The sequence below is a fragment of the Stomoxys calcitrans genome, chromosome 5, assembly GCF_963082655.1.
Source record: "Stomoxys calcitrans chromosome 5, idStoCalc2.1, whole genome shotgun sequence".
In the NCBI taxonomy this organism is placed as follows: domain Eukaryota; kingdom Metazoa; phylum Arthropoda; class Insecta; order Diptera; family Muscidae; genus Stomoxys; species Stomoxys calcitrans.
This window is the reverse complement of record NC_081556.1, coordinates 116,439,868-116,455,477: the sequence shown is the minus strand read 5'-3', so window position 1 is coordinate 116,455,477 and position 15,610 is coordinate 116,439,868. Positions and strand designations below refer to the sequence as shown.

Below are 15,610 nucleotides of genomic sequence, written 5' to 3'. Positions count from 1 at the left end.
ATCTATAATCTGATATAGCTTCCATATAAACCCCCCCTGGGAGCCTCACTTTTCAACATTGTGTTCTATTATGATTTCCAACAACTTCATCAAGTACCGTCCAAATCGGTCTATAATCTTATATAGCTCCCATATAAACCGATCTACCGATTTGACTTCTTGAGCCCCTAGAAGCCGTAATTTTTGTCCGATTTGGCTGAAATTTCGCAAATGGTATTCTATTTTGACTTCCAACAGCTGTACCAAATTCGGTTAAAATCTGTGTATAACCTGATATAGCTCCCATATATAGCACGCTTTAACTTGTTTTGTTATTTGTTTTGACTGTTCCGCATAGACTCCATATCGTCTTAACCGACTACTTGAAATTTTCACAAAATATAGAGTTCGAGGCCATCGTGGCTCAGAGGTTAGCATGCCCGGCTATGACGCTGAACGCCTGGTTTCAAATGCCAGTGTAAACATCAGAAACATTTTCTGCGGTTGCTATCTCCTTTATTTGTGAAGTATCTTACCATGTTCAAACTTCTCTACCAAGTAGTTTCGCTATGCAGCACGTCGTTGGGAATCTGCTATAAAAAGAAGGCCCCTTATCATTGAGCTTAAACTTAAATCGGGCACTCATTGATATGAGAGAAGTTTCCCCTGTTGTATTTAGTAAGTAGTTATAGCCAGGCCTTCCTTATAAAGGGTGATTTTTTTGAGGTTAGGATTTTCATGCATTAGTATTTGACAGATCACGTGAGATTTCAGACATGGTGTCAAAGAGAAAGATGCTCAGTATGCTTTGACATTTCATCATGAATAGACTTACTAACGAGCAACGCTTGCAAATCATTGAATTTTATTACCAAAATCAGTGTTCGGTTCGAAATGTGTTCAAATTTTGACAAATTTTGTTCAGCGATGAGGCTCATTTCTGGTTGAATGGCTACGTAAATAAGCAAAATTGCCGCATTTGGAGTGAAGAGCAACCAGAAGCCGTTCAAGAACTGCCCATGCATCCCGAAAAATGCACTGTTTGGTGTGGTTTGTACGCTGGTGGAATCATTGGACCGTATTTTTTCAAAGATGCTGTTGGACGCAACGTTACGGTGAATGAACACATTTCGAACCGAACACTGATTTTGGTAATAAAATTCAATGGTTTGCAAGCGTTGCTCGTTAGTAAGTCTATTCATGATGAAATGTCAAAGCATACTGAGCATTTTTCTCTTTGACACCATGTCTGAAATCCCACGTGATCTGTCAAATACCAATGCATAAAAATCCTAACCTCAAAAAAATCACCCTTTATCTCTGGAGGCTATATTTCCGAATTTAAAATCGTCGCCGATCTCTTAACAAAAAAACTACATAGTTTTTATATCATCTCTCAAGATTAGAAACTATCTAACATATTGCGGTAGAACTGGAATCGATGGGTATATCTCTATTCAAAACCAACCGATGACAGATGATCTCATATTGAGGGTTGTATACTCTTCAATATTGAGTAACCTAATCTAGGCTTAAAACGATATATGGCTTGAACAGAAACTTCAGCAAATTTCTGAAAAAGTGGTAAGGGCAATGAGAAAGAAGAGTCTGTAGACCGTGTGGCATTTGCTATTGGAAGGAGTACCACTTAAGGTTCTTATTTTTTTCACGACTTGTATGAATTGGCGAAGGTGAACATTAGGGTGCGTCAATTCGTAAGAGACAAAACAAAAATGTATCCACCTTAGCGAACAGGCTCAAGTTATTAGGCCATATATGAACATATATCATACATTTGTTTAAACTGATATTCCCATTGTTCTAGGTACACAAAAATGTAGCCCTTCAAAATTTGGGATGTTGTTATTGATTTTTTTTTTTCAATATTTTATGTGTTATCAGACGATGCCCCCCACCCTAATCTCAACTACCATTTGCACAGGAAGCAAATGGTCGTTTCTGTTGAATATTCTTAGGATTTTTTCGGAAACTGTTGACATTATTCCATTATTATTTTTTTTCCTTTCAAAAGGATTATATTTTTTCATTTGAGAGCATCGGCATTAAAGTTAAGTTGATAACAACATGCTTTTTTATTCATAGCCATTAAAAGCTAAATGGAGAACTTAAAATTAAACGAAGTTTCAAAAAAATGGTTTAAGTTCATCTGAACTGAAATTACTACTAGACTAGACTAGACTAGCAAACTTATCTCACATGGGGTTGGTGAGTTCATATTACAATATTATCGTTAAAACAATTCAACATGTTAACTAATAGTAGCATAGCATTTATGATATGGGATAAGTCTTCTTAATGCTCCTTGATGGGAAGTTTTTAGAGTATTTTTTTCTAATGAAAAATAAAAACCTTCAAAAATGAAAAAGTGTAGTGAACTTACAGTTCATATCTTTTGTTGTACAACTATAACAAAATTATGCAATCATAACTGGTTTTGCACAAAAAGTTATACTGCACAATTTTTTAGCCCAAGTGTTTTATGACACTTTAGTCTACACATATTTTAGCACTTCATTGCTGTTACATTCAATTTTAAACATTGTATAAACAACAAATAATAATTTGTTTTTCTATGCTAAACTTTTCGCACCTCATATGGATTTTTTTTATAATTGTTGCCATTTTCTCACCTTGTCTGTACATAATAATTGTAAAGTAATTCCATGAATTATTCATAACAATAGGCATTTTTTATTCATTTATACGTCTTTAATTATTATTTAGTATTCATAGATTACAAGGTTGGCTCCTCATTCAATACCACCGGCTCGCCGTCTAATTTCTTAATGGTTGGCAAACGTTTGATACATTCAGCCCTCCAGGTTGGTTCATCCATGCCCTCAGATATGGGATTGCCAACCACCACCAAATCTTCTAAAGCTTCCAGCTCTTGAAAACGATTAAATTCGGCCCAGTCCTTGATGAGATTGTTGCTGAGGTATAAAACTTTAAGTTTTTTCAAAGGCGATAAACCCTTAATTTTCTCAATGAGATTATAGCTGAGCCAAAGTTCTTCAAGGGTATCGGCCACAGCTTCCTAATGATGGCATTCATTTAACCAAATATTTGAGAATTCGTTTATAAATTTTCGTTTGTAAAGCCAAACTTACCAAGCCCGATATTGCTTTGATGTAATTTCTAGATAAAGACAGCACCCGTAGGCATTTCATGCCATTTAAGCCAAATATTTTCTCAATCATGTTTGTGGAAAGACTTAGACGTCTGAAAAAGACAAAAGAAGAAGATTTGATGGTAACATTGTGGAACACAACAATACCAGGGAAAATAGCGCTGATTCTGAAAGAGGAGGCAAAAGGAGAAAACACATGTAATAGCGTTTTGAAAGTTTACATCGAAAAGTAACCAAACAAGAGTGAGGGAAGTTGTCCCCTTCCGGATAGTCTTCTAAATGTTCGACTTAGAATTACTCGTAATCCTTTCATTTTAGGTGTATATTGTCTTCGGCTATACTATCGAAAAGACTGCGATGAATATTTTTGTCCAACATGTTTAGGTCCCTTTTTGTAAAAAAACTCAAAACTCTTTTAAAATGGGTGTGTAACAGATAAAGATGTTCTGCAAAAATATTGGCCATAGAATTTCACTATAAGTCTCTGCACTGCGAAATTGTTGTTCAAATTTTAAAGATTCGAGCCAAAGATTGGCAAACTTAATTAAGACAATAAATTTTCCAACTTCTTAAGGAAACATTCCCTTTGGTGAACAATTAAACGGATGAGTACTAAAACCTTAACTTTGTGTTAAGAAATTGACTTTGGAACAAAACAACAGTCTACGTTAGTCTGTCTGTTGAAATCACGCTACAGTCTTTAAAAATTGAGATTTTGAGCTAAAACTTTGCACAGATTCTTTTTTTGTCCATAGGTGGGTTAAGTTCGAAGATGGGCTATATCGGACTATATCTTGATATAGCCCCCATATTGACCGATCTGTCAATTTAAGGTTTAAGTCCACATTTTGTATCTGATTTCGTTTAAATTTAGGGCAGTGAGTTATGTTGGCCTCTCGATATCCGTGTTCAATATGGCCCAGAGCAGTCCAGACTTAGATATAACTGCCAAATAGACAGATCTAGCTGCTAAATAAACCGATCTAGCTGCCAAATAGACCGATCTATGGGTTGCCCAAAAAGTAATTGCGGATTTTTCATATAGTCGGTGTTGAAAAATTTTTTTCACAGCTTGTGACTCTGTAATAGCATTCTTTCTTCTGTCAGTTATCAGCTGTTACTTTTAGCTTGCTTTAGAAAAAAAGTGTAAAAAAGGTATATTTGATTAAAGTTCATTCTAAGTTTTATTAAAAATGCATTTACTTTATTTTAAAAAATCCGCAATTACTTTTTGGGCAACCCAAAAAATAATTGTGGTAGCTGCCAAATAGACCGATTTCTTAGGGTTTTAGGCCCATAAAAGGTTTATTTATTAACCGATTTTGCTGAAATTACTCACAATGAGTTGCATTAGGCCGCTCGACATTCGTACCGAGTATGGTTAAGATTGATATAAATTACTGTATCACTATTCCTAATAGAACCGATTGGAAATACGATATCCCTGGGAACAGAAGTTTCATGGACTTCTATACGAATGGTTCCAAACAAAACGACCAGGTGGACTTTGGGGTGTACTCTAAAGATCTATAACTGGTCATATCGAAAAGGTTACCCGACCACTGCAATGTATATCAAGCAATCCAATACAATACGGTCCAATGATTCTTGCAATAGAGGAAGTGGTGGAATGGCTGTGATATAATGTCATTACGACGATTGGCATAAATATCTTTTCAGACAGCCAGGCAGCCATTAAAGAATGTATTTCTGAACAGAAGAGATGTATTTATGAAAACAAAAATCGCCCTCGACTGTCGCAGATCTCTCAACGAGATGGCTGAACAGTTCAAAAGTCACCTGTTCTGGGTGCCGAGCCATAGAGATATCCCAAGGAATTGTAAAGCGGACGAGCTTGCCAGACTAGGGATACTGGAATCTGTGGGTATGCCTCTAGCGACATGTAAGCTAAGTTTTCAGGATCAGGCCCGAAGGACAACGAATGAAAGATGGTCACAAAGAGGGGGCTGTGAGCATTCCAAAACTATGTGGTCTATTCTAGGGTTCAAGAGGTCTACTGCCTTGATGTCATTGGCTAGAACACATGTCTCAGACATTGTATCCCTCATGACAGGTCACCGTATAATCGGAAAACATGCTGATAGACTGAAGGTTGCCAGCAACGAGTTTTACAGAAGCTGTGAGGACATCGAAGAAGAGGAGACTATAGAACACCTTCTGTGTGTGTCCCACACTAGCAGTCAGAAGGAGTTACACTTTAGGTTTTCATTTCCTTGAGAACCTGTCTAATTTTGCGGATGTGAACATTCGCAAATTATTGGGCTTTTTAAAGCGATCTGGATGGTTCAATGGTAGGAACTAGAAGGCATCTTCCTTCTTCTGTTCCTGTGGTATCACAATGGACGAAAACGATTAAGTGAGTCTGATGGTAGACTGCCACTTAAACCTAACCTTCGTTCCCAAAGCCGAGAGGAAAGTGACATGAATTCAGAGAAATGTCCGAAAGGTGAAACGTTGTACTATAGCTGTCATGATATGAGACATTTGTATGTCTGTGGATTTAGTTAGTCGGAAACTATCGTATCTTTTCCCAAAAATCTTTCAATTGGATGACCGGCTAGCCACAGTCTGCAAAAAAAAAAACAAATTCTTGTACAACATTTTCTTACTCTTATGCTCCCATACCATGGCAAAGGACGAACAGAACAATACGCGTATGTGTTTTAAGAGAGAATGCTGAGCGATGTTCCGCAAATGGTATTAATACCCGACTTATGACGTGATACTCGTATTTAGAAGCATCAGAATTCAACATTGTGATACACTGGGTTGCCCAAAAAGTAATTGCGGATTTTTTAAAAGAAAGTAAATGCATTTTTAATAAAACTTAGAATGAACTTTAATCAAATATACTTTTTTTACACTTTTTTTCTAAAGCAAGCTAAAAGTAACAGCTGATAACTGACAGAAGAAAGAATGCAATTACAGAGTCACAAGCTGTGAAAAAATTTGTCAACGCCGACTATATGAAAAATCCGCAATTACTTTTTGGGCAACCCAATAAATATACAAGACCGGCAACCTTGTGGCCCGATCTAACATCAATAAATCAGCTGAAACATATCATGATAGGTGAAAGGTATACATTCAGGTCGAAAAACCTTCGATCAATGTGTGGAGAGCGTATCGAGAAACGTATGATCAGATACTTCACGAAAGCTGGACGTTAAGACGTCAAACAAATGGCAACGGATTGCTTGATGAAAGCATTGATATAATAATGCAATGGCAAACCATGGCCTATGCCATGCCCAATGACTCGAAGAGAATACTTAGGTGCCAAAAACCCTTCCCAAGAAACTCATGATACGACCAAAAGTCAGACAAGGCTAAGAATTAAACATAAAACCGATGTCTTCGATATAGTCCATCCGCCTGTGGAGACAAAGAAGGCTAATTGGTAACAGATAATGATATGTTTATGATATGAAAAAGCACACTTTTACCTGCTGCTGGTATGAAATATAGGCTGAGACGAGAATACCAAAGATCTGATTCCTGATGACGGCATATAGTGTGCACAGCCTAGTCAGAATGAAGTGAGCGTGTCAGTAACAAGGGGGAAAAGCAGCTGCTGGTATTCGATATTGGCTGAGACGAGAATACCACAGATCTGATTCCTGATGACGGTATATAGTGTGCAGAGCCTAGTCAGAATGAAGTCGGCGTATCAGTAACCAAGGGGAAAAGCAACAAGGATGCAGGAGCCGTTGGGCTGCCAACTAAACGTTTTAGACCTTGTTTCATTTAGCATATACCAGACATCCGCACTTTACCAAATCCTTTACTACGATATGAATTGTTTCTGAAGAAAACTGTGAACCAAACTATAGCCGCATTTCCTTCTGCCTCGTCGTTTTACATTCATCGGATTCGAGTACGCAGGCCCCTTTAAAATAAAGTCCTACATTGATGTGGGCTGCCGTATCACTACAGGATACGTGTTTGTATTTGTTTGTTATACCCTCCACCATAGAATGGGGGTATACTAATGGATATGCAGGCTTAGTCGTCGAAACTAAAATTTTATTTAATATGAAATGTAGAATTTCGACCAAAATCCATATAGGTTGTAGGATAATAGAAGAAATCGTTTTGTAGACTTTTGCAAAGATCGGTGGATAAATGCGCCAGCAAAGGCCTTAAAAGTGAATCTCGGGAGATATTTGTATATGGGAGTACATCTAAATCATATCAGATTTTTAATAAAATCGACACATTTAGTTAAAATCATAAAAATAGACATTGTACAAATTTTGGAGAAAATCTTAGGCTTATAAATACGCTGGCAAAGACTATAAAAGTGAAAATTGGTTAATACATATATGGGAGCTATATCTAAATATGAACCGATTTCTATGATATACAACAGCGTTGCCGGGAGTCATAAAGGAATCCCTTGTGTCAACTGTCAAGTGAATCGTATAACAAATGTCCAAATTATAGCAATATTAGTCGAAATCGGACGAACATATAAATATATCCAAATCTGAACCGATTTGAACCAAAATCCGCACTTTGTGTGGTAGTCATAGAATAATTCGTAGTGCAAAGTTTTTAGTAGACCGTTCAATAAATATGGTTGCATGGGCTGTAAAGGTCAAAGTCGGGCGATAGATATATAAAGGGTGATTTTTTTGAGGTTAGGATTTTCATGCATTAGTATTTGACAGATCACGTGGGATTTCAGACATGGTGTCAAAGAGAAAGATGCTCAGTATGCTTTGACATTTCATCATGAATAGACTTACTAACGAGCAACGCTTGCAAATCATTGAATTTTATTACCAAAATCAGTGTTCGGTTCGAAATGTGTTCATTCACCGTAACGTTGCATCCAACAGCATCTTTGAAAAAATACGGTCCAATGATTCCACCAGCGTACAAACCACACCAAACAGTGCATTTTTCGGGATGCATGGGCAGTTCTTGAACGGCTTCTGGTTGCTCTTCACTCCAAATGCGGCAATTTTGCTTATTTACGTAGCCATTCAACCAGAAATGAGCCTCATCGCTGAACAAAATTTGTCAAAATTTGAACACATTTCGAACCGAACACTGATTTTGGTAATAAAATTCAATGATTTGCAAGCGTTGCTCGTTAGTAAGTCTATTCATGATGAAATGTCAAAGCATACTGAGCATCTTTCTCTTTGACACCATGTCTGAAATCCCACGTGATCTGTCAAATACTAATGCATGAAAATCCTAACCTCAAAAAAATCACCCTTTACATGTGAACTATATCTGAAACTGAATCGATTTCTATCAAATTCACCAGTAATGTTGAAACTCATAAGAGACTCACTTGTGGCAAGTTTCGTGATAATCGGTTCACAAATGATGACATAATTGCAATATTAGTCCAAATCGGAAGAACATATATATGGAAGCTATATCCAAATCTGATATAAACCGATCTGGGATCTTGACTTCTTGAGCCGCTAGAGGGCGCAATTCTCATCCGATTTGGTACAAATTTTGTACAACGGCTTCTCTCATGACCTTCAACATACGTCTCTAATATGTTCGGAATCGATCTATATCTTGATACAGCTCCCATATAAACCGATGTCCCGATTTTGCTTCTTGAGCCCCTACAAAGCGCAATTCTTATATGAATGAACTGAAATATTACACAATAACTTCTACAATGTTCAGCATTCATTTATGGTCCAAATCGGACTATATCTTGATATAGCTGCAATAGCACAACAGTTCTTATTCAGTAATCTTTGTTTCCTCGACAAATGCGATCCATGGTGGAGAGTATATAAAGTTCGGCCCGGCCGAACTTAGCACGCTCTTACTTGTTTTTATTTCCAACATATGTGACAAGAATGGTCCACATCGGTTCATCACCTATATATCTATCATATAAGCCGATCTCGGAACTTCACTTCATTAGTCTCTAAGGGGCACAAAACGTATCCGATTTGGCTGATATTTTGCATGAGGTGTTTTTCTTTAACTATGGTCCAAATCGGTTCATAACCTTATATACCTTCTATATAAACAAATTTCGGATCTTGACTTCTTGAGCCTGTAGATAGAGCAGTTCTTTTCGCATTTTGTTGAAATTTGTCATGAGGTGTTTTACTTAAACTTCCAAAACTACGCCAAGAATGATCCAAATTGGTTCATAACTTCATAGAACTGGCATATGAAGCGATATTCAGATTTGACTTCTGGAGCCTTTAGAAGGCGCAAATACCACCCGATTTAGGTGAAATTAAATTTTGCACGTAAAGTTTTGCTCTGCAGACTATAGACAAATTAGAATAATCTCAGAATGAATAAATTTTGTATACTTACTACAACAGAAACGTGTTTCCTGATATAAAGCTACCTCCCCTTTAGCTCTCTCTACCACATAATGGGGTGGAGATAACATCATACGGCCACTACTGTCCTACCTGTTAAAGGGGAATAGCATTAAAGATCAATGTGAATGGATAAACATTTATCTCCAGCTGAATTTTACAGGAGTCGCAACTTGAAAATCTATCCCACGACATTACCAGCCACACTACTATACCAATTGGGCGAAAGATGTCTCATTGGAGCTCAAGATGGTACTTGACAGTCTCTTCTCGTCTTCGATTCCAGCATATGCTGTTGCAGTCTGCGATAAGACAGGAAACAGAAACCAAATTCTCAAATCTTTGGAGGCAGCACGTGGGTATTGATGAAGAGTGATTATTAAACACCTTTAAAGGGATTGGCGGACTGTGATCCCTAGAGATGACAAACATCGACCATTAACATGAGGAGACCAAGATAGTAATAGATCGTAGTGAAATTTTCTCTAAACAGTATCACCTGAGCTACCATCCGGAAGATCACCCGAATTTCTAGCTCACTGAACTTTCACCGTGACATATATGGATGTTTAGACACGCAATCTGACAATACATCATCATATTCTTTGAAGTACTGTTTTCAACTCTTACAATTGATTTTTTTTAATATTTTTATATTTAAGTTGTACACCTCAACTCTAACTGTGCCATCAATTATTTAGAAAATTCTAGAATGTTACGAAAGCACATAAAATTTTCACAACTTCAAGAAGAGTTATATAGGTGTTTTATTTAAATCTTGGAGGGAAACCCTTCGAAAAAAATCCCTTATCTTTTTATGTCCTTCAAAGTCACTTCTTGCTATAAAGTTTTAATGGAATATTTTTGATTTTTTTGCAATTTGTAGAAAATCATTAAGTCCATTGACTCAAAGAACAAAAAAAAACTGTACTCATCATGGGTAAAGGGCATATCAAATGACTTCCTACTTACTCGCAATTTACCAAAGTTCCCAAAGTAGCGTCCATTTTCTCAATGGGTGGCCATTGGAATTGCAACTCGATTACGGTAGCCTGAGTTGCATTCTGGTGTTCACGGTCCTCCCAGCGTTTGAGGGCTTCCTTAATGGTAGTCGCCTTGGACATTACGTTGTAGTTTCAGCGTGCTATCAAAATACAAACTAACTTAAATGAGAATGTTATATGAAAACAAAACATTGATAAATAATAATGTTGTGTTTGAAATGGGTTGCTTAGTTACTTCAACGGTTAAAGTAACCATGAACGACACAAGAAGTTAAAATTGGAAAGAGCCCTAACAGTTGAGTGACAAAATATTATGGCAACATCAAATATTCAATATAGAAATTACCAAGTGAAATCATTAGTGGTGAAAAATGAACCGATTTTTGAGAAGTTGGAAAAAGCTTAGTAACAATGAAACAAAAAAAAAAATATTTCATGACAAGATTGTGGGAAATTGACTAGAATAGATAATTTAAGAAATTTCTGGTGTTGGCAACATAAACTTCAAATATAAAATTTTATTTATATTGCAGCCATTGGGCAAAATTTCGGCTAAATTCGAAAAGATCTGCGAATTTAAGGTGCTCAAGAAGTCAAATCGTATCAAAGGCCAATATTTCAAGGTTTTTACAAAATGAAATGACTAAGTTGAAAAGCGATTAACTTGACAAATCCAATGATGCAACCCATTTTGAGAAATTTGAAAAATTGAGGAAGTTACAGCAATTTGTAATTCATTTGGGTTAGGAAGGGAAAATTTTCAAATTTTGATACCCTTTTTAGTAATTTGTGAAAATTTGCTCGCTTTTCGATTTTTGGCCGGGGAGACCAAATTATTTTCGATTAAGAACGCATAACGAATGCATAAAAATCCATTTCAGGTTGAAATTCGACAAAAAATCTCGATGTAAAAATTTTGAAAATTTCATAAGGGGGTACCCTATGAAAAAAGTTGAAAATCATCGACTTGCCACTTATTGCTGAAAAAAGGCTTCAATATGTTTGAGTATCAAAACGAGTGACACCAATATGAAAAGCGATTTGCTCACAAATCCATTGATGTAACCCATTTTGAGAAATTTGAAAAATTGAGGAAGTTACAGCAATTTGAATTTCATTTGGGTTAGGAAGGGAAAATTTTCAAATTTTGATACCCTTTTTAGTAATTTGTGAAAATTTGCTTGATTTTCGATTTTTGGCCGGGGAGGCCAAATTATTTTCGATTAAAAACGCATAACGAATGCATAAAAATCCATTTCAGGTTGAAATTCGACAAAAAATCTCGATGTAAAAATTTTGAAAATTTCATAAGGGGGTACCCTATGAAAAAAGTTGAAAATCATCGACTTGCCACTTATTGCTGAAAAAAGGCTTCAATATGTTTGAGTATCAAAACGAGTGACACCAATATAAAAAGCGATTTGCTCACAAATCCATTGATGTAACCCATTTTGAGAAATTTGAAAAATTGAGGAAGTTACAGCAATTTGAATTTCATTTGGGTTAGGAAGGGAAAATTTTCAAATTTTGATACCCTTTTTAGTAATTTGTGAAAATTTGCTCGATTTTCGATTTTTGGCCGGGGAGACCAAATTATTTTCGATTAAAAACGCATAACGAACGCATAAAAATCCATTTCAGGTTGAAATTCGACAAAAAATCTCGATGTAAAAATTTTGAAAATTTCATAAGGGGGTACCCTATGAAAAAAGTTGAAAATCATCGACTTGCCACTTATTACTGAAAAAAAGCTACAATATGTTTGAGTATCAAAACGAGTGACACCAATATGAAAAGCGATTTGCTCACAAATCCATTGATGTAACCCATTTTGATAAATTTGAAAAATTGAGGAAGTTACAGCAATTTGAATTTCATTTGGGTTAGGAAGGGAAAATTTTCAAATTTTGATACCCTTTTTAGTAATTTGTGAAAATTTGCTCGTTTTTCAATTTTTGGCCGGAGAGACCAAATTATTTTCGATTAAAAACGCATAACGAATGCATAAAAATCCATTTCAGGTTGAAATTCGACAAAAAATCTCGATGTAAAAATTTTGAAAATTTCATAAGGGGATACCCTATGAAAAAAGTTGAAAATCATCGACTTGCCACTTATTGCTGAAAAAAGGCTTCAATATGGTTGAGTATCGAAACGATTGACACCAATATGAAAAGCGATTTGCTCACAAATCCATTGATGTAACCCATTTTGAGAAATTCGAAAAATTGAGGAAGTTACAGCAATTTGAATTTCATTTGGGTGAGGAAGGGAAAATTTTCAAATTTTGATACCCTTTTTAGTAATTTGTGAAAATTTGCTCAATTTTCGATTTTCGGCCGGGGAGACCGAACTATTTTCGATTAAAAACGCATAACGAATGCATAAAAATCCATTTCAGGTTGAAATTCGACAAAAAATCTCGATGTAAAAATTTTGAAAATTTCATAAGGGGGTACCCTATGAAAAAAGTTGAAAATCATCGACTTGCCACTTATTGCTGAAAAAAAGCTACAATATGTTTAAGTATCAAAACGAGTGACACCAATATGAAAAGCGATTTGCTCACAAATCCATTGATGTAACCCATTTTGAGAAATTCGTAAAATTTAGGAAGTTACAGCAATTTGAATTTCATTTGGGTTAGGAAGGGAAAATTTTCAAATTTTGATACCCTTTTTAGTAATTTGTGAAAATTTGCTCGATTTTCGATTTTTGGCCGGGGAGACCAAATTATTTTCGATTAAAAACGCATAACGAATGCATAAAAATCCATTTCAGGCTGAAATTCGACAAAAAATCTCGATGTAAAAATTTTGAAAATTTCATAAGGGGGTACCCTATGAAAAAAGTTGAAAATCATCGACATGCCACTTATTGCTGAAAAAAGGCTCCAATATGTTTGAGTATCAAAACGAGTGACACCAATATGAAAAGCGATTTGCTCACAAATCCATTGATGTAACCCATTTTGATAAATTTGAAAAATTGAGGAAGTTACAGCAATTTGAATTTCATTTGGGTTAGGAAGGGAAAATTTTCAAATTTTGATACCCTTTTTAGTAATTTGTGAAAATTTGCTCGTTTTTCGATTTTTGGCCGGAGAGACCAAATTATTTTCGATTAAAAACGCATAACGAATGCATAAAAATCCATTTCAGGTTGAAATTCGACAAAAAATCTCGATGTAAAAATTTTGAAAATTTCATAAGGGGATACCCTATGAAAAAAGTTGAAAATCATCGACTTGCCACTTATTGCTGAAAAAAGGCTTCAATATGGTTGAGTATCGAAACGATTGACACCAATATGAAAAGCGATTTGCTCACAAATCCATTGATGTAACCCATTTTGAGAAATTCGAAAAATTGAGGAAGTTACAGCAATTTGAATTTCATTTGGGTGAGGAAGGGAAAATTTTCAAATTTTGATACCCTTTTTAGTAATTTGTGAAAATTTGCTCAATTTTCGATTTTTGGCCGGGGAGACCGAACTATTTTCGATTAAAAACGCATAACGAATGCATAAAAATCCATTTCAGGTTGAAATTCGACAAAAAATCTCGATGTAAAAATTTTGAAAATTTCATAAGGGGGTACCCTATGAAAAAAGTTGAAAATCATCGACTTGCCACTTATTGCTGAAAAAAAGCTACAATATGTTTGAGTATCAAAACGAGTGACACCAATATGAAAAGCGATTTGCTCACAAATCCATTGATGTAACCCATTTTGAGAAATTCGAAAAATTGAGGAAGTTACAGCAATTTGAATTTCATTTGGGTGAGGAAGGGAAAATTTTCAAATTTTGATACCCTTTTTAGTAATTTGTGAAAATTTGCTCGATTTTCGATTTTTGGCCGGGGAGACCAAATTATTTTCGATTAAAAACGCATAACGAATGCATAAAAATCCATTTCAGGTTGAAATTCGACAAAAAATCTCGAAGTAAAAATTTTGAATAAGCTTAGGACCTATGTAGTCAGAGCTTGCATTATATTTGTAATTTAGTTATAAGTATAATTGTCAATAAAAAAAAAAAAAAAAAAAAAAATTTTGAAAATTTCATAAGGGGGTACCCTATGAAAAAAGTTGAAAATCATCGACTTGCCACTTATTGCTGAAAAAAGGCTTCAATATGTTTGAGTATCAAAACGAGTGACACCAATATAAAAAGCGATTTGCTCACAAATCCATTGATGTAACCCATTTTGAGAAATTTGAAAAATTGAGGAAGTTACAGCAATTTGAATTTCATTTGGGTTAGGAAGGGATAATTTTCAAATTTTGATACCCTTTTTAGTAATTTGTGAAAATTTGCTCGATTTTCGATTTTTGGCCGGGGAGACCAAATTATTTTCGATTAAAAACGCATAACGAATGCATAAAAATCCATTTGAGGTTGAAATTCGACAAAAAATCTCGATGTAAAAATTTTGAAAATTTCATAAGGGGGTACCCTATGAAAAAAGTAGAAAATCATCGACTTGCCACTTATTGCTGAAAAAAAGCTACAATATGTTTGAGTATCAAAACGAGTGACACCAATATGAAAAGCGATTTGCTCACAAATCCATTGATGTAACCCATTTTGAGAAATTCGAAAAATTGAGGAAGTTACAGCAATTTGAATTTCATTTGGGTGAGGAAGGGAAAATTTTCAAATTTTGATACCCTTTTTAGTAATTTGTGAAAATTTGCTCGATTTTCGATTTTTGGCCGGGGAGACCAAATTATTTTCGATTAAAAACGCATAACGAATGCATAAAAATCCATTTCAGGTTGAAATTCGACAAAAAATCTCGATGTAAAAATTTTGAAAATTTCATAAGGGGGTACCCTATGAAAAAAGTTGAAAATCATCGACTTGCCACTTATTGCTGAAAAAAGGCTTCAATATGTTTGAGTATCAAAACGAGTGACACCAATATAAAAAGCGATTTGCTCACAAATCCATTGATGTAACCCATTTTGAGAAATTTGAAAAATTGAGGAAGTTACAGCAATTTGAATTTCATTTGGGTTAGGAAGGGAAAATTTTCAAATTTTGATACCCTTTTTAGTAATTTGTGAAAATTTGCTCGATTTTCGATTTTTGGCCGGGGAGACCAAGTTGTTTTCGATTAAAAACGC

At 35.3% G+C, this 15,610-nt stretch overlaps 1 protein-coding gene across 2 annotated transcripts in view; it reads right to left on the bottom strand.

The window, feature by feature from the left end:
- Positions 1 to 2,668: 2,668 nt before the first annotated feature.
- The window catches only part of LOC106092214 (dynein axonemal light chain 1), a 170,125-nt gene continuing 157,183 nt past the window's right edge, over positions 2,669 to 15,610 (bottom strand). Inside the window, exons 2-4 of one of the 2 annotated variants that reach the window (XM_013259004.2) lie at positions 10,447 to 10,618; positions 3,111 to 3,222; positions 2,669 to 3,037 (exon numbers count right to left, since the gene is read on the bottom strand). In XM_013259004.2, the coding sequence (XP_013114458.1) occupies positions 2,735 to 3,037; positions 3,111 to 3,222; positions 10,447 to 10,598 (567 nt within the window). In that variant the 5' untranslated portion in view covers positions 10,599 to 10,618 and the 3' untranslated portion in view covers positions 2,669 to 2,734. Of the gene's footprint in view, positions 3,038 to 3,110; positions 3,223 to 10,446; positions 10,685 to 15,610 lie in introns of those variants that run through there. The other variant, XM_013259003.2, reaches the window with a different exon arrangement.